At 35.3% G+C, this 19,773-nt stretch overlaps 1 protein-coding gene across 1 annotated transcript in view; it reads left to right on the top strand.

Annotated features, from left to right (window-relative positions):
- The window catches only part of tweek (transmembrane protein KIAA1109 homolog tweek), a 789,520-nt gene that overhangs the window by 467,190 nt on the left and 302,557 nt on the right, over positions 1-19,773 (top strand). The window contains 3 exon segments of the mRNA XM_068348609.1: positions 13,513-13,718; positions 15,896-16,040; positions 18,719-18,931. Of these exon segments, the coding sequence (XP_068204710.1) occupies positions 13,513-13,718; positions 15,896-16,040; positions 18,719-18,931 (564 nt within the window).

Here is a 19,773-nt window from a genome sequence, read left to right as displayed (position 1 = left end):
AGTTAGTTTAAGAGGGCCATACTGTATACCAAGCAAAGTGGGCTGCTTTTGGTAAATTTTGTGACAAGGAGGGCATAAAACCACTCAGCGCCTTGATCCTCATCATCACAGACTTCCTGGTCCACCTACGCCTTGACCAGGGCATGTCAGTTTTGGCAGTGAAGGGTTTCCAAGCGGCCTTAGGGCAGGTCTTCCTCCTCAGGGCATTGAATCTAGGAGCCTCCAAGTGGCTCTCAATGTATAAAGGGATTTGAACAAGCATGTCTACCCAAGCTCTCAAAGCCACCATTTGGGACATCATCAAGGTCCTCGACGCTTTAAGGAAACCTCCCTTTGAGCCCCTGCGTCAGGTCATGAACAGGGAACTCACTCTGAAAACGGTTCCTCCTCGCCCTGACCTCATTCAAATGGGTAGGCGAGCTCTACGGCCTCTTGACAGATGTCTCTCACTCTCACGGTTGGAAGGAGTTGGTTTTCAAGTTCGTCCCCTCCTTCGTGGCTAAGACGCAGAACCCAGCTGTAGCAGACCTTGGTTCGAAGAGTTCTCCATCCCCGCCCTCCCGATGGCAAATGACCCAGAGGACCTGATATTGTGCCCGGCAAGAGCGATGCGGAATTACCTCTCTAGGACCGCCAACCTCCGTCCAACTATTAGGAAGCTATTTGATACTACGGGGAAGATGAAGAAGGCAGTCTCTAAGAACACAATCGCTTTCTGGCTAAGAGAGATGATCTGTAGGGCGTACTGGGCGAAGGGTAAGCCCTCCCCTAGATCTGCCAAGCAGCATGACATCATGGGCATTGGCACTTTGTTGGCCTTCGAAAGAACATGGCAGTCGGCCAGGTGCTGAGAGCAGATGTATGGACGCAACAATCGACCTTCACAGCCCACTATCTCAAGGACTGTTTCCTCAGGTCTCAGGAGGGGTTCAAACTCATCCCAGTTGTGTAACAAAGGATCTAAGGGGTGCAAATAGCACACTCCATATGGAACAGCGAGGGATAGTGTGTCTCAAACCCCTATCCCCTTTACCTACCATATACAGTTCCTGGAAGGAATAAGACATCTTGGTGAGTGTTCCTCTGGCTAACCTTGTTATTTTGTATACCTTAATTACAATTCATTTTCCCGACAAGCTTTACTTCTCTCTGCAACCCTTTGGCCACCCCATTCATACCTAAGATGCATCCCAGACCATCCAAGACTGGAGGATGTAAAATACACTGGAAGATGCATTAGCAACTCTCTGGTGGATATACCAGGTGCCTCACACTGAGGAACCCGGGGGAACCCAAACATAGAATAAGGCAATAAGAAAGTGTCTATTTTTCCCGCCTCCAAATTCTGAGTCTCCTCTAACGTTGGTCCGTGGTAAGTCCATGTAGGAACAAATGACAATTTCTTAGAAAATTGTATTTTTTCTAACATGCTTAGCACGGACCAATCGTGTTATTGACTTCACGTCCATCCTATTGGTAGGAGTCGTTTTCCGGAATGAGTAGTAGAATGGGGATCGCGACGTGGGAAAGGTCACCTTAGGTGTCTTCTCAGGGCATTCTGGGAAAACAAATGAGGTCATGGCCGTGCACATGGAGAGGGGGATGAGGGGTATTAGGCCCTTGGGGGGGGAAAATTCCTTGTTGGGGAGCTAGCTAGCTCAGGGTTCTCGTATAACATTGGTCTGTGATAAGCATGCTAGGAAAAATGCAATTTCTGAAGTTGCCTTTTGTTAAGTCTGTTAACATGAATTTATTAGATGGTATAAATTTTTTTAGAAATGGTCCACCAAAATTCCCGTAAAAATGAAATATGATTGGCAGAACACACGAACATGAAGGAAAGAAAGTGCCTTCACTGAACCCTTTTGCACAGGACAGGAGGGTTCATTGATATTTATAAAATATTAAAGGGAAACTGAAATCGCTCGCCTCGGGTGATATAAATTTATGCACACTGCCTTCCTTATGGAGGTAAAAGCAAATTTGGGCCATAGCAGTGAGCAGTGTTCTTACAAAATCTTCTGCTACATGAGATATATCTTCACACCTTGGTGGTCAGGGGTAGTTGCCATAGTTGAATTTTTCATATTTAGTATACCTGTATTGATGTTGAAACCATTTACAAGTTTGCATTATATCCCAGTCATCTCCCAAAGGAATACCTCTCTTTGTCAGTATTGAATAGACAGAAACCCCATCTACTTAGAAGGCACTAGCCATCCAAGATTTATTAGCAAGAAGAGTGCCTCCATTTAGTCATTCTTTTACAAAGGAGGTGACATTATTGTGTTTATCATACAGTATAGTATCCTCTCATTTTAGTATCCAAAAAATTAGTTTGTTACACTTGTCATTTTATAAGAAAGGGTCATTGACTTAGCTGCACAGCCACATTTTTCAACTTGTTTGACTCAGCATACCGTTATACAGATTCTTATGAATATGTTGAAATGATTATAGTATTTAACTTGCCACAGTATGATAGTTTTATTTTTTAATGTGAATATGTGTGAAAAAGAGACAATTGTGACCAAGTGTAAAAAAAAAATTACCAAGGTTAATAGTATTAGTCAAATTTTAACAATTTCTTTTTATAATCACTATCTTTAGATTATACATTTTCAGCTTTAATTTCTCTGAAAATCACTTGTACTTCTTTCTTGATATCAACCTTAAAACTATAATATTTCCTGTTTTGTTTCCTTTTAATAGGCTTACATTTTTAGGGAAATATTGAGTCAATCGGGCAGAAAATCGCATTTATCCCATCGTGGGTACATCATTTTTCTCTCCAGTTCTCTCGTCGCAGTTGTGTGATTCAAACCATTGTTGTCTTGTGCTCCAGATTGTGTGTTTTTTGTGGTTTAGTTTATTTACAGATTAATTATTGATGTTGTCTTATGAAATTTCTATGAATGCCTGTGTGAGTTGTTCAAGGGACTTGCTACTGGGTGATCTTAATTCTCATTTTCTTATATCGTGGCGGAGTCAGGATTGTCATTTGAATAATCGGTGGGAGAAATGAGATCTGCTAATAGTACCTTGTATGAAGAGATATGTTTAACTGATAGCTAACCACTTTAAGAAGTTCAAAGGTAGAAGGAAGTTAATGTTTTGTTCAGAGGAGAATTCTAGACTGGAGTAATGTAGTTCCTTACATTGGGGATGGTGATTATAATGCCACTCAAGCTATTAAGAAGCTTTTGGGAGATGATAATAGTGAACTTCATAAGCTCCTTCCTACATTTAGTTTGTGAAATCTAAGACACCAATGAGTTCCTAGGCAAAACCAATGATTTTAGCCTATTCTGCATTGTTTAGAACCCTAGGCTAACCCCTCAAGTTTTCCCAAGTGATTCTATTGTACCAGTCAGTAAGGGTTCTGATGGTGCACAAGCATTATGAAGTTAATCACCTCTCCACAAGATTCACATGCAAATTAATCCAGTTCCTTCAATCACAAAATCCTTGCTTTTCTATGATCTTGTCAATTCTATATGACCACCGGTTTCTGAGATAGAAGATTGGGCTAATATCCTGGATCCTGATTTACTTCTACACTCTGAAGTAAAAACACATGAGAAACCATTTATACCTATATTAGTAGTGTGGCATATTGTATGGTTCCTGTTGATAGGCAAAATAGATTTTGAATAAGTTTTTCAGAGTTTCAACTAGGGATGAAAAGTTGCATCATGTTTCGGATGGCAGTGAGCTCAATCTGAAGTAACCTCAACCACAAACATATCTTAAGTTTTCCCTAATGGCACCAATGTAGGTGTTAGTACTTCAACTGCCAAACTAGCTTAATGTTGGCACAAATGTTACCATTAAAATTGGGTAGTGTGAAGTTCCTATTTTGATGATTCATTAAAATTGGGAAGTGTGACGTTCCTATTTTGATGATTCATTAAAATTGGGAAGTGTGACGTTCCTATTTTGATGATTCATTAAAATTGGGAAGTGTGACGTTCCTATTTTGATGATTCATTAAAATTGGGAAGTGTGACGTTCCTATTTTGATGGTTCACCAGGCTAGGAAGACAAAAATGAGGATAATAGAAAGGAAGAACTCAACTCGAATGAACTACAATTATCTCCTCATTCGTTAAGGAAGCTTATTCCTGAAATGTATCCAAACGATGTAATTAATGTAAATTCTAATTGAAAAAAGCAAATCAGACAATGGCTAGGTTAAGTAAAATTTGGAAATTAAACTTCATAAAATTACATATAAAAACCAGACTCTATGTCAGTTTTGTGAGATTGGTGTTACTGTATGGACATGAGTTGTGGTATCACAACGAAAAAATATCCAACATATTTTGTAGATTTGAGAACAAAGTTCTCAGAAGAATATTGGGAGATAAGTGGCAGGACAGGATTAGAAACGAAACTATGAGAGAGATTACTCGAGTGCCATATGTGGATGAGATCATGGTGAGGGGTAGATGGAGATGGTTTGAGCATGCTCTTCGCTACCCCCAAAATTCGAAGAAGTGCCTTAGTATATAGAAAGATACAGATGAGTTCATTAGAAGATACTACTAGTATTTAATTCATATCGTAAACTTGGAAAATTGTAGATCATGAGAGCGTATAAAGAGGACTACTGTAACTTTAAAAAGTCATCTGAAAGTCAATAAACAAAGTGACCAAGCCTTGGGTAGATTTGACAATGTTCAGAAAGCCAGTGTTTGTTGATTTGGGGTTATTTGAAACTTTACCCCAGTTAAACAAAGCTTACTGTTACAGTTCTTCCTCTCCACTGTTCTGGTCTCTTATTACTTTTCCATTTCCCTTACAGCTCTTAGTACTATCATTCTAAGATATTTAATGCAGACATATAGTTGTCTATAAAGTATTTTAAAGGCTTAAAAGGAATTTAGATAATCCCATGTAAAAGAACTGTTGGTGTAACAAATTAGTAGTTCAGGATTGTCTGTGGGGTGTATGCCCTAGATTGCCAATAAGTTAACAGAGCTCAAAGTATAGTGATTAATGTGCAAGAAGTGTATATACTTCTTTATAGCAAAGATTAGCTTTGTATCTGTACAATTAAAATGTGTATTGGCTTTAGAAATGAACTGAAAGCACAGTACGTAATAAAGCAAATCCTCAGCACACTTACACACTTTTTATCTAGCAAGAAGGATTAGAAGTAAATTTGTTGTTACTGCACATTGTGCTTAGGAACCTTACATGCCCTTAACTTATAAAACACTTGCCATGCTTATGGCTGCCCTCTTTGTCTATTTCCTAATTCTTATCTCTGTATTCATTATGAATTCAACAGATTTTTCAAAGTTCATAAATAAAATTTGTGCGGAATTTTAATTATGTAGGGTTACATCATCCATTGAAAAAGAATTGGGAAAGTCACTTATAAATTTTTATCTTTGTTTGTTTCGTTATTGTATATGCAGCTTGTCCATGGGAAGCCCAGTCAAAACATAAATCGTATAATGAGAATATCCTTATAAAGAACTGCTCATAATAGGTATTGCCAAGTGACCAATAGACTTGGAAAATGTCAGGACCATTTGGCACTGGTACATTGTCTAACTAGCAGAAACCTAAAAGAGATAATTTAAAACTACAATTTACAAAGCTTTTAAAGTTTGTTGTTTACCTGTGAAACCTTTTATATTAAATGTAGGTGAACTGAAATTTAGATTTTAATATTTCGTATTATATCCAAGCATCATTTTTTTTTTTTTCAAATGGCTTGATATTGACTAGGTTCAATTAATTTGTTATGTTCCAGGCAAAACATAAGTTGTATCATAAGAATATCCTTATAATGAACTTCTCAGAGTGGGTATTGCCAAGTGAGCACTAGACTTGGCAAATGTTAGGAGCATTTGGCAATGAAATTTAGATTGTAATATTTGTTAGTAGATCTCCAAATATCAAAATTTGTTTAAATGGCTTGATATTAACTATGTTCAATCTATTTTTTATGACTTCTTGTGCTTAATGGCTCCCAGATAGCGATTTCTTTCATTGTTAGCCAGAATATCTCCCAAATGGATATTGCCTATGACATCATGGTATTTTGATATACAGTATTAGTATTATTCTATACCCAAAGTATATCATATGTTTTGTTTCCCAGTGTCAGTTGATAGGATCGCCAATAGTCACAGCATGCTTCTATGCTCTTTTGCTTAGGAGTTAGAAAGAGTTATTCTTTACTTAGTACCCTGGCATGGTATATGCTGAGTATCATGACATGATACTGTATATTCTGATTTGTGTTTTTTAGCTGAATTTCAGTCTTGCTGTCCATAATGCATACTATTCAAGTTTAGTATTTCCCCATTCCTTTGCGTAATTACTGAGCTAGGATTTCAGTGTACCTAAAAGTTTTGAAAATAAACTGTAGATTTCCCTGTAAACACGTTCACATACCTTTGTGTAAGCATTTGTCATACTGGTACTCTGCATGATGACTGTTGAATTGACCTAAAATGGAAGGATTGAGCTAACTTTATGTTAGCTTCAATTTTCTTATTGTTTGTTAATACTTCATATTTCTTAAAGTAATAAACCTTATTTAAAGCTAATAATGTTCCAAGGACATTCCCTAAGGCTTAATTTCATTAGTAATAATTATTTTACATTGTTTATAGTAATTACTTTGATAGTAAAAAAGGTTATAACAGTATTGCTGTTTGAGTATAAACACAGGTTTACTTCCCGTAGAAATATAGATAGATATGTATGATGTTGATAATTTCATTATTATCTATTTCGACAACAGTGATTTGTTCCAGTGCAACATACAAACCTTCCGCCCTTTACGTATGAGTATTTATTTCAGCGAAGCTGAAATTAGCCGTTAAAGCTTTTGCAAGGTGTGATTGTCCTCTGCTGGTTATCGGGGGTTGAGGGGGGGGAAGCAGCGGAGTAGGCTAGCCACCCCGCTCTCACCAGCACTAGCATCTGACCGTCTCTTTTTATTTAGGCTTGGTCGATTTGCAGACGTATCTCACTCCTCCACTCATAAAACCTAAGAAATAAACAAATTTCCTTAGAGCAACTAGCCTGATCCTTAAAATATTTTTTCTAACTTTCTCTTTTTCAAGTGAATGCCGTGATGATCGTGAAAACCATGCGGGTTTGTCATGGCATAGAAGGGGGCTGATGCGGCTCCTTCATGTTGGCTGAAGAGATTGATCCTTACAGTCTCTGGCCTGCGTGCAGGGGTCACTCTTGCATGCAGGGGTCACTCTTGCGTGTGGGGTTCTCTTGCATGCAGGGGTCACTCTTGCACGCAGGGTTCTCTTGCATGCAGGGGTCACTCTTGCACGCAGGGGTCACTATTGCACGCAGGGGTCACTCTTGCACTCTGGAGTCTTGTTGTACTGAGTGTCAGGAGTGGTCATCATCCCAGTGGATGAGATTTGGTAGACACCAGACGAAGAAAGCATAAAGGGATTCTTTCCTTTCGAGGTCAGCTTCAAGAGTGAAGAGACCTCGCCGTTGTTCTCCATCGGCTCGATCTCATTACACTGACTTTGCTTAATCAGCTTCCCCTGGATGTTGGTCGTGTATGAGTGGTGTTCTTGTGACCATTGGACACCCTGCGTGAAGGGGGTCTCATTGCTTCCCCTTGAGAAGCAGTGCCAGCCACCACCGCAGGGGTCTCATTCGGACAAAGCGTTTCATCTGTTGTGGGCTTACGGGGTCCGCGTGCAAGGAACAGCTGCAAAAGGTCTTGCGATTATGTATGCAGCGGGAGCATACATCCTCCCCAGTGGTTGATTTTGACCTTCCCCCGTACATAAATATATATACTGAATTACACATCCACTTAGTACTACCTGTGAACTAGTTATATATGATCACAGTGATTAGATTGTGAACAAGTTCTATACTAGAGTAGGCTAGCATGTTTATGGGTGTAAACAGTACTATAATATTTCAGATGGATTGTTAGCAATTATGTAGCAGTATATTTTTATTTATGTGGCTTAATTATTATTATTGTTATTAGCTAAGCTGCAACCCTAATGGGAAAATCAGCATGCTATAAGCCTAAGGGCTCCAACAGGTAAAATAACCCAGTGAGGAAAGGAAATAAGGAATTAGACGAAGTATATGAGAAGTAATGTACAGTGAATATTCTGTAAAATACTCTATCTTAAGATCCGTAATAAAATTGAAATAGCTCTGTCGTATATAAACTATGAAGAGAGAGACTATGTCAGCCTGTTCAACATAAAAACACTCGATGCAAGTTTGAACATATGAAATTCTCCCGATTCAACTGCCTGATTATTTCAGACTATCCCACAATCTGGTCACAGCTGGAATAAAACTTCAATACTGTGCAGTATTGAGCCATATGATGAAGAAGGCAAGACTATTAGAATTAACTTGCTTACCTAGAACTATGTACGAGATGGTACAGTCAGAGAGGATTTGAATGCAAAGGATAGTCAAAATTATGAAAAATTTTAGGCAACATGTATAAAGAACCAACTGAACGATGGTGCCAGAAATTATTATCTAAAACAGGAATAAGAAATATAATAGACCGCTAGTCTTTACCCTACAAATTAAGGTGAGATGAAGACCAGACAGGAAAATAATATTTGAAACAAGGTAGAATGAAAAATTTAAACCTTTCTTCAAAATAGTTTGATCGCTGAAAATCTTTAAAAGCTTTCTTAATTAGTATGGTATACTTTTGTCCAATTGAAGAAAATACAGACTAATTGTATTTCTGAATAGTAAATTTGCAATCAAGAATCATGCCTAAAAGTTTGAAGGTGTCATATAGAGTTAAAAAAACTTTATCAATGTATAGATTTGGATATTGAGAAACTGTTGTCCTCGACCTACAGTAATTATAATCATTCTATGAGTTTTTTAGAGTTCTATTTTATGCCCCATAACTTTCACCCTGCATTAATTTTAGCCAGATCTCCATTAAGGGATTCAGCAACCCCAGATATACATTTAGGAGTTGGAATTGAAGCAAAGAGAGTAGCTTCTTCTCTGTATACAACAAGCTTGTTTTCTAGTCCAAACAACAGGTGTGTATATATATAGCATGAAAAGAAATCTGCTAACACCAGATATCACGTTCCTATACTCTACTCTCTATGATGCCCATCAACAACTACTCTTTGCAATCTATTACTTAAAGATTCAATAGTGATGCTAAGAAAAGACCCATAGACTCCCAATATATCGTAATTATAATTTACAGTATTATTATTATTATTATTATTATTATTATGGTGATGATGATGATGATGACTAGCCAACCTTCAACCCTAGTTGGAAAAGCAAGATGCTATAAGCCCAAGGGCTCCAATAGGGAAAAATAGCCAAGTGAGGAAAGGAAATAATTAAACGAGAAAAAATTAACAATGAATTATTATAAAAACAATAACAACATCAAAACAGATACAGTATGTCATATATAAACTATAAAAATACTTATGTCAGCCTGTTCAACATGAAAACATTTGTGGCAAGGTTGAACTTTTGAAGTTCCACTATTTCAACTACCCAATTAGGAAGATCATTCCACATCTTGGTCACAACTGAAATAAAACTTCTAGAATACTGTGTAGTATTGAGCTTTATGGTGGAGAAGGCCTGGATGGAACTGTTCAGGAAGATCTGAATGTAAAGGATGGTCATAAATATGAAAAATCTTATGCAATATGCATAATGAACTAGTTGAACATTGGTGCCAGAGATTAATATCAAGATCAGGAGTAAGAAATATAATAGATCGTAAGTTTCTGTCCAACAAATTAAGATGAGAATCAGCAGCTGAGGACCAGACAGAAGAACAATACTCAAAAAAAGTAGAATGAAGGAATTAAACACTTCTTAAGAATAAATTGATCACAATTCACCTTAGAAGACTTTCTTCAGAATAGATTGATCACAATTCATCTTGAAAGACTTTCTCAATAAGCCAATTTTTGTGCAATTGAAGAAAACACAAACCTAATATGTTTCTCAAAAGTAAATTTGCTGTTGAGAATCACACCTAAAATTTTAAAAGAGTCATTTAAATTGAAGAAACATTATCATTGCTGAGATCTTGTATCATAACAGTATTGAGCTTAGACGGCGAACAATTTAAGAGGTGGTACATATACTGAAGAGACAAAGCTGTATGTAGTAATTACAACAACAACTTCAAATGCAGCCATTTCTAATCCACTGCAGGACAAAGGCCTCAAACAGGTCAAATCATGTCTGAGGTTATGCCAGTTTTCATCACCATGCTAGCCAGCACAGATTAGAGATAGGAGATTTTTGTCTGATTGCTCACAGCAAACCAGCCTAGTATGGGTGGCCTATCCTAGTACAGTTTTTACTGATCATAGTGATACATAAACCCATTCACCATATTAAGGTATCCCCACTCATAAAGGGATGCAGTAGTTAGGGTATGGCAAAATAGGTACAGTATAAGCACTTATTGATTATTTATCACTGAAGCATGATGTATACTACTGTACTGTTATTGAGCTTAAGGAAGGATATGAAAAACTAGATGTTGTCCAAGTGATTTCATACTGTCATACCTCTTCACTGTAGGTCAAGAGGCATGACAATATAAAATTGCTTGGTCATCAGCTCGTTTTTTGGATCTTTAAGCTTAGTGACAATAAACACTTATATAGACATAGAAGCCAGAAGAAAAAGATAGACATAGAAACCAGAAGTTTACCAAAGTAGCAAAATCTGGATACAAGTCTGCAGCTATGACATTCCTGAAAAAATTTAAACAAATTATCAAGGAGGGAGGCCTAAAAGGATCAGCATCCTCAACAGGTCTAAATAGGTGCCCAGGTTCAAAGCATGGAATGATTGGCTGACACTAGTGCGTTTTTTGTGGCAAAGTTATTGGTCACTTGTTCACCAAGCATAGAACATGAGGGCCTTGAAAGACAAAATTAAGTGATTGTTTCTGATGGTCTTATAGCACAATGCTAAGGCATGGGTTACTGCTTTGTCACTTAATCAGGGGTTTAAGGAATACTTCATTCCTGAATTAAATGGACATCTAGAAATAGAAGGGTTTCCTCTCAAACTTTTCCTGCTCATTACTAATATTATTGGCCACCCTTAAAACATTGTCACTGAGAGTGAACATCTACAAGTTCAATTTCTTCCATCAAGTACTTTACTATATAATTTCCCTGATGTGAACTTTAGACCAAGGCTTTATTATGTATTTTGAAGCCTTCAACACTTGTCAGGTGTTTGATATGGTATGGGGAAATTGATGCAGATCCAGTCTTGAACGTAATGAACTGCTCTAAGCCATTTATGACCTCTAATTCCATTATTTTCATTTAGGCAGCAATGGAAAAATTAAAGTCTAAATGGTCAGTCTGTAATATAGTCAATTGTGAAGTAGAGCTGTAAATAATTTTAAAAGCTTCCCGAACATTTATGAGAAGAGAATCATCATCTCTGCAAGTCAACCTTGTGGTGATAGAGTGGTAGACTTGTTATATGAAGAGATTATTAATCATCTGGGAGAGTATGGAGAAGAGAGTTGATAACCAAGGAGCTGGAAGATTTAATCAGATTGGCAACAGCAAAGGATGAAAAAAGAAAAATAAAGTGAAGTGAAACCTTACTTGGATATTACAAGAATTTAGGGGATTCATCCATGTTATAGATTACAGAATAATGGATTACAGTCTCTATATAGAGCTCAGTTTCAATGTTATAAATTTTACAATGGACGCAATGTTATTTCTCCAGTAAGAGCACGATGACTTAAAATTTCAGTAAAACTGCCATTTTTCCCATAGGTGGAAAAGATATCAACAATAGATGATCCACAATTCTCTTATGCTCTCTGCTCCTGATGTCATTCATCCAACGATATCCGTGTTTCCTACGATTACTCATCATCTGAAGATGATCCACCTATTCTTTCTAATGTTTTATAAGAAGATGAGTCACACACAGCACCTTCATTATACTTTCATTGTCATCCAAGATAACTTCATTAATGTAGCCATTGTATCATCATCATTTCCATAATCAACATGGATCATCAGCGAGAGGAAAAATTTAGAAAGCAGGAAGTACAGAGTAGCCTAGTTTTGATATTACAGTGATACCTCTGGATACGAAAGTTTCTGCTTACGAAAAATTCAGTATACGAAAAGCGATACAAAGATTTTTATGCCCCAGTATACGAAAAAATTTTCAGGATACGAAAAGCTTACGAGATCCCAACCATTCACCGAGAGTACAGTACCTTTTTTTTCAGGGTATCAACCCTTAATTTAGGTGTACAGGTAACAATACACCTTCACTGATCCAAATGCTTTACATACAGTACCGTAACTTTTATACAGTAGTAAAGAAAATGGATCGTTTTCTTAGGGCTTGGAGGGGATAACTAGGCTATAACTACATTATTGAATAATCTCATGGTGGTTTCTGGAATGGATTAGGCTGTTTTTAACGGTTGGGTTAATTATTGAATGATAGAAATGGCTGCATTGCATGTTTATTACTACAGTTTAGCGTGTTTATGAAAGAAAAGGTGACTTTTTGTAAGGCTTGGATCGGATTAGGCTATTTACATGTAAAACGCGACTCAGGATACAAAAAAATCAGGATACGAAACCGTATCCTGAACGGATTACTTTCGTATCCTGAGGCATCACTGTATTACTGTAAGTCTCTTAAATAAAAGCATTTAACTTAAGAACTTTGAGTAGTTATGAGTACAGTAAAAAAACCCTATAAAAGTTTTCTATTATCCAGAAAAGACTGGAATTTTGATGCATATATAGTCTAGTTCAGTACTGCTAACAAGACCAATTGACTGAAAACTATGGAGAGTGGGGATGAGGTTATTTGTTGGATGTCTAAATTAATTATATTGGACTAATGAACTATTCAGCTTAAGAACCCATTCTTTGAACTTATCTCATTAATGTAGGGTACTTTTGTTTTAATTATTAGATTATTGTTGTCATCAATATCAATGTATATTAATTTTGTGTATTGTATAAAAAGTACAAGTATTACTGTACTGTACAAGATGTTACATAAAATACAATAGTGATACACAGTCATTGCAACAAACGTCAAAATAGATATTTAAAGAGAGAGAGAGAGAGAGAGAGAGAGAGAGAGAGAGAGAGAGAGAGAGAGAGAGAGAGAGAGAGAGAGAGAGAGAGAGAGAGTATATTGCTAATGTGCTGTATAGTATTATAATTATTAATTATACTGCAAAATGATACTGTCTTTATTATTACATATGTGCGTAAAATTATTTTATATACATATTTTTTAGGTTTATAAGTCTTTCCCATTATCTGCTGGGAGTTTTGAATGTAGTCCTTGGGGGACAATGGGAACTGTAAGATATGCAGACATTTTTGAAATTATTATGACAATGTGTGGCATTTTATTTTGACAGAAGAGTATTTAAATCCATTTTATTGAGTAAATGATTTATGATGCACCAATTTTTTACTTCTTTTTACATTGCAGGTAAATTTTTCCTTGATATTGGAAGTGAAGTCCCTGCTTTCCTTTGTGAACGAGCGGGACTTGAAATCGATGTTAGTAAAGTAGCAGATGATTCAAGAGAATGGGTTAGTCAGCAGCCAACCTTATTTGTTTCTCGCAGTGCCCTTAAGCAGCATACATCTACGATGGTTCACTTTTCTCTAAACATAAATTATATTGCACAACAGGTAATAATTTATGCTCTTGTTTTTTCTTTTGATTATTAAAGGAAATTTCTTAGAGTGATTAATTTCAATGACTCGTACATGGAATTCCCTTTGTTAATACCTTTGAATTGAGAGTATCGTAACCTAACAATGATTTATAGAATATCCACTGAAACCCCCCCCCCCCCCCTTCACTATAATAAACAGATTTCCCTCTGTCAAATTACACTAGTCTTTAGTGACCCACAATTGATGTTGTACAGCTCCCTTGCCTGGTTCTTCTCCAGCCATGTCAAGTCAGTATATGAGTTTTTAAGAGCTGGGAAACACGTGTCTTTTGTTTTCTCAATATTTTTTTATTTTCAGTCCCATTTTACGTTTGATATTGTTTAATTCGTTCTAGAAACAAACTTGTAACCTAAAACAAGAAACTCATTCAGTGCATTACGTCCATAAATACAAATATTCATTATTTATTTTCATGAACCTCCCTGGTGTCCATATTGCTTATTCTCCAGAATCTTGGTTTGTCAACGTTTACCTTGAAAATTAACTAAAAATTTTCCCATTTTCTTTTCTTTCAAAAGATACATGCCCCTACTAAAGTAATGAAACAATGAAGCTGTTAATGATAAGTAGTGTCAGTGGTTTCATGTTATCCAGTTTTTCTGTCAAATTGGTGATATCAAGACTTATTCTCCTTCCATATTGTGATAGGTGTTTATTGCATTTCAAGTTGTCTTCCTTGTTGGATTTTTTAGCCTCCTTGCATAGGAATTGCACTATTAAGTAACCAATTTGGGGAGTACAATGTGTCACTGTTTCTCAGTGAAAATATGTCTCAAGTTCAAATCTTTATGGAACTGGAGAGAGTACACTACACAGTGAAAAAGCTCATGTGAAAAACAGAAGGACTGCCTTTCAATTCTCTTAATGCTCAAGGAGAGAGAATATATTTCAGTTTTAAATGAATTTCAGAGAAGACTAGAAAACTGTAGTTAGTTGTGTTTTGCAGAGTTAATCACGATACGACATGTCAAATTCTCACTTACTAGCAAAGTATTGTTTGTGATTAACCTTAAAATATTATAACTTATTTAACTTTGCCAGAAGGCAAGCAAGTCTTCTCTTGTAGGTGATAAGCCTGGCTTACCTAGATGGTTGGTTACACTAACCTGACTTCCATTGTTCGTTATATTGGCCATAATCACATAGTGTTTCATTCAGTAATGGTTTGAATGTTCACTTTTCCTCATAAAGTTGAGTCCAGCTCATAGAGCTGCAAATTCTTTAATTACTTAAGGTATATATATATATATATATATATATATATATATATATATATATATATATACTGTATATATATACATACATACATACATACATACATACATACATACATACATATACCAAGGCACTTCCCCCAATTTGGGGGGTAGCCGACATCAAACAAATGAAACAAAAAAGATGACGTCTCCTCTCTATGTTCCTCCCAGCCTGACAAGGGACTCAATTGAGTTTGGCTGGTACTGCTAGGGTGGCACAGCCCACCCTTTCACATTATCCAACACCAATAAAGCTTCATAATGCTGAATCCCCTACTGTTGCTACCTCCGCGGTCTTCCAAGGCAACGGAGGAAGCAGCAGGGCCTACCGGAGCTGCGTCACAATCGCTCGCCATTTCTAGCATGCTCTCTTGCCTCTGTCACATCTATCCTCCTATCACCCAGAGCTTCCTTCACTCCATCCATCCACCCAAACCTTGGCCTTCCTTTTGTACTTCTCCCATCAACTCTTGCCTTCAGACAGCCTTTTTCCATTCTCTCAACATGGCCAAACCACCTCAACACATTCATATCCACTCTAGCTGCTAACTCATTTCTTATACCTACATATATATATATATATATATATATATATATATATATATATATATATATATATATATATATATATATATATATATATATACATATACATATATATGCATATAAATATATATATATATATATATATATATATATATATATATATATATATATATATATATATATATATGTATATATATATATATATATATATATATATATATATATATATATAAATATATATATATATGTATGAATAAAGCGACTGTACTTTTTAAAATTTGGTAATTTTCATGATTTGATGTTGCTACTGAGTAATTATGTTTTCAGGTAAACATGCCATTACTGAGGCTTTTGCACCAAATAAGCTCAATGTATCAAAATGCAAGAGAGACTCAAATTGGCCTGCGAGAACAGCGACCCACACGCAAGGAAACCAATCTACAAAATCACCACAAAGACGGATCCTACTCAGGTTTGTAATAAAATTTATTTTATGTTTTATAAGCATTATTGTCCATAGATTTTAGACTTGATCTATTTTTGTATTATTATTATTATTATTATTATTATTATTATCATTATTTATTACTTGCTAAGTACAGCCCCAGTTGGAAAAGCAGGATGCTATAAGCCCAAGGGCTCCAACAGGGAAAAATAGTTTAGTGAGAAAAGAAATTGAGGAAATAAATAATCGACAAGAGAAGTAATGAACGATTAAAATGAGGTATGTTAGGAACAGTAAAACATTGAAATAAATCTATCATATATAAACTATCAAAAGATACCTATGTCTGGCTGTTCAACATGAAAATATTCATGGCAAGTTTGAACTGTTGAAGTTACACCATTTAAACTACCTGATTAGGAAGATCATTCCACATCTTGGTTATAGCGGGAATAAAACTTCTAGAATACTATGTAGACTTGAGCCTTATAATGGAGAATGCATGACTATTAGAATTAAAATCTTGTTGTTTATTAACTCATTTTTTCTTTAACTGAGGATATTAAAACAAAGTTATTTGCTTTAATGATGTAGTTAGAAATATATAGAATAGCAAAGATCAGTGGAATTTTTTTTTTTTTTTTTTTTATTTTGGTAAATTAATTTTTATTTACTTAGTGTCCTCTGATATGAAGAAGAAAATCAGATATTTTTGTAGTAGTAATGATAGTAGGGATTCCGTATTAAATCTTTTTTACTGTAATTTTTTCTATACTACGGTACTGTAGGATGAATTCTTCTAAATGTTCTTCAAACCCAGTTTGTAAAACTAGAATAAACAAGCTTCTTGATCTTATACATTCTAGCTTTTGAAAATATTTGTTTTCCCTAAATGCTACTATATTTTAATTACACTGGTGATTTCAATTTATACTTAAAACATTATTTTTCTTTATGAATATAAAGTAAAATTTATTTTTTATGCACTCCCATACAGTATTTTATTGTTATTTTTTTAAAATGTATCGAGACAATCCCATAGAAATTAGGAGGAATAGTGAAAAATCCGAGCACCAATCTCTGATATCTGCCTGTAGAGCAGCACCAATTAGCTCCAGTATAGAGTTGAGTTTAAATTTCTTTTCATAATTTTTGACAGTATGGTAGGTAAGGAAGTGCTATCATCTATAGATACCAAGATTTTATTGAAATGAATGCGACTGTGGTGATGAGCATTATCTACAAATAATGGCTTTGTTTAAGATAAATTCTGTATTTTTTAAGAAAATTATATTGAGCAATAAAGACAATTTATTATGACAAATTTGAGTTGAAAGTTTTTAATTCCACAGTACTTTATTTGAAAATACCTTGATCTGCATTGTTTAGAATACAAGTTATGGGTTATTTGTGGACTTGAAGTTTCTTGTGACAGGATTAGATAATGTACAGCAAAAGTAAAAACACTGTCAAGGTCAGTTATGAGATAATTTTTTATTATACACTCTTGTTTTCTTGTTTTGTTAAAGTTTTTTTATAGTTTATATAGGAAATATTTATTTTAATGTTGTTGCTATTGTTAAAATATTTTACTTTTCCTTTTCTCACTGAGCTATTTTCCCTGTTTGGGGCCCCTGGGCTTATAGCATCCTGCTTTTCCAACTAGGATTGTAGCTTAGCAAGTAATAATAATAATAATAATAATGATAATAATAATAATAATAATAATAATAATAATAATAATTTAATCATAATTGAATTATAATAATTATAATGATTATAATAATAATAATTATAACAATTATGATTATAATTATGATTATAATTATAATAATAATAATAATAATAATAATAATAATAATCATAATCATAATAATTAATAATAATAATAATTAATAATAATAGGCCAAGCTTCAGGACCCCAGAGTGCCAGGATTGTGGCATGCATTTTGTAATCCAATTTAATGCAAAACATCACTGGGAAATGTTTGTGAAATTATCATACATTGCACATAAAGAAGAAACAATGTTTATAATCACAAAGCCTAGCTCCAGCTTAAACTCCTTGAGGATTATGGAAAAACTGAATGGGTGCTAACCTAAACTAATATCAAAGCTATGTATCATGATAGTTTTAATCTCTAACATCACAACACTTTTTGTACTGTACCGAGGACAAGAAAAATTCCTATGTAAACCAAGAATGGAAGGAAAATGAGCCAAATGATCAATTTTTGCACACACTGAACAGTTATGCACACTAAATACATGAAAACTAATTGAACCAGCAGACTTGAATTAAAATAGAAAGAAGGTTCAGTAGTTTTTAAAATGATAACAAAATAAAAAAGTTAAAGATGTTAATTACAAACATTCTATTTTTCATAAGTCTGATGATGTATGTTTGTTAATAGGCAGATAAATAAACAACTGAAGCGTCTGTTTGTTACTGCATATTTGTATTGTTGGGAATTGGCACTCTTCTTGGTTTTTCACGAGTACATTAAACGGACATTAAAATATATTATTAGTTGTAGCTTTATTTAGGGAAACTAAGGTGCCATGCACTCTTTTTACATAATACAGAAGATTTATTTTCTTTTACAGAAAATTTCTGAGAACTGGTATCAAAGTTTGATTTTATAATGCTACTGTTAATTACTTTTGTTTAATGATGTTTACCTATTCTTTTTATTAAATGGCAGAGTTACATGAAGGTGAATATAAGGGTGCTGAGTACAGTATCAGCATCAGTGAGGAGCAGGCAACAGTTTCTTCATTAGCAGGGATAAAGGGACCTCGAGGTTCAGTAGTGTCATCTCTCTCAGCACGTATATCACCACCTCCAACTGCTTCCCGCACCACGCGACCTCAAAGCTTTGCTCAGCGTCTTAGATCATCAACAAAAATGAACAAAGGTACTTTATTTTCAAATCTGTACATTTTGAAAGTTGATAGATTTTAATGCTTTATGAAATTACAAGGCTTATTTATTTCTGTATTTTTTTCATCTGTATTGTAAGTTTGTGTAAAGTACATGGACAACTCCTTATTTTACTTATTTCTAATCTCCATCCAAATAATTTAGTTGTTCCGTAAATGAAATACAAACCAACGCGCTATATATAGGGTTATTACTTTCTGCGAAGCTGAAAGAATGAGCCATTAGTCTGAGTGAATGAAAAATATTGTCTGGCTATATTCATTTCTTCATCCTCCCCTCTCTTGGGGAAATCAGCATCCTGGGTCCTCTGCACAAGCTGATCTAAAACCTCTGCTGGTAAACCATTGCTCCCTTGCGTATACTAGTACCGTCCCAATACTGTTGCATCCCCGTACTGTGGCGAGGTGCTATTGGGAAGGTCTTGGTCTCCTCGGTTATTTCCTGCAAGACTTGTAATAACTTTTACCGTGACAGTCACATTGCTAGTATCTCATCACATACAGCTTGTGTAGACCACAGACCATGCTTAACAGGTTTAGCAAGTTGTTAGGGTCTTCTTATTTGTGCACTTACCTACATAATAGGGAGTACTCCAGGTAAGGCCAAAAAGCCAGATTGGCAGGGACAGCCACCCTCCTAATGGGTGAGTGACCCCTATAAATAGCATTGGTATGTATTCCAGTTACGGAACAAATGACAAATTTAGAAGTAATTTGTATTTTTCCTAACAATACAAACCTTAGCTATTTATACTTACATGCCCGCTATCCCTTTCCCCCATCGAAGTCCTACCTCCAAGCAAAGTGAAGCACAATG

The sequence above is a fragment of the Palaemon carinicauda genome, chromosome 24 (genome assembly GCF_036898095.1).
Source record: "Palaemon carinicauda isolate YSFRI2023 chromosome 24, ASM3689809v2, whole genome shotgun sequence".
Lineage (NCBI taxonomy): Eukaryota > Metazoa > Arthropoda > Malacostraca > Decapoda > Palaemonidae > Palaemon > Palaemon carinicauda.
Note: the sequence above shows the minus strand (reverse complement) of the source record. Positions and strands in the feature narration are given on the sequence as shown.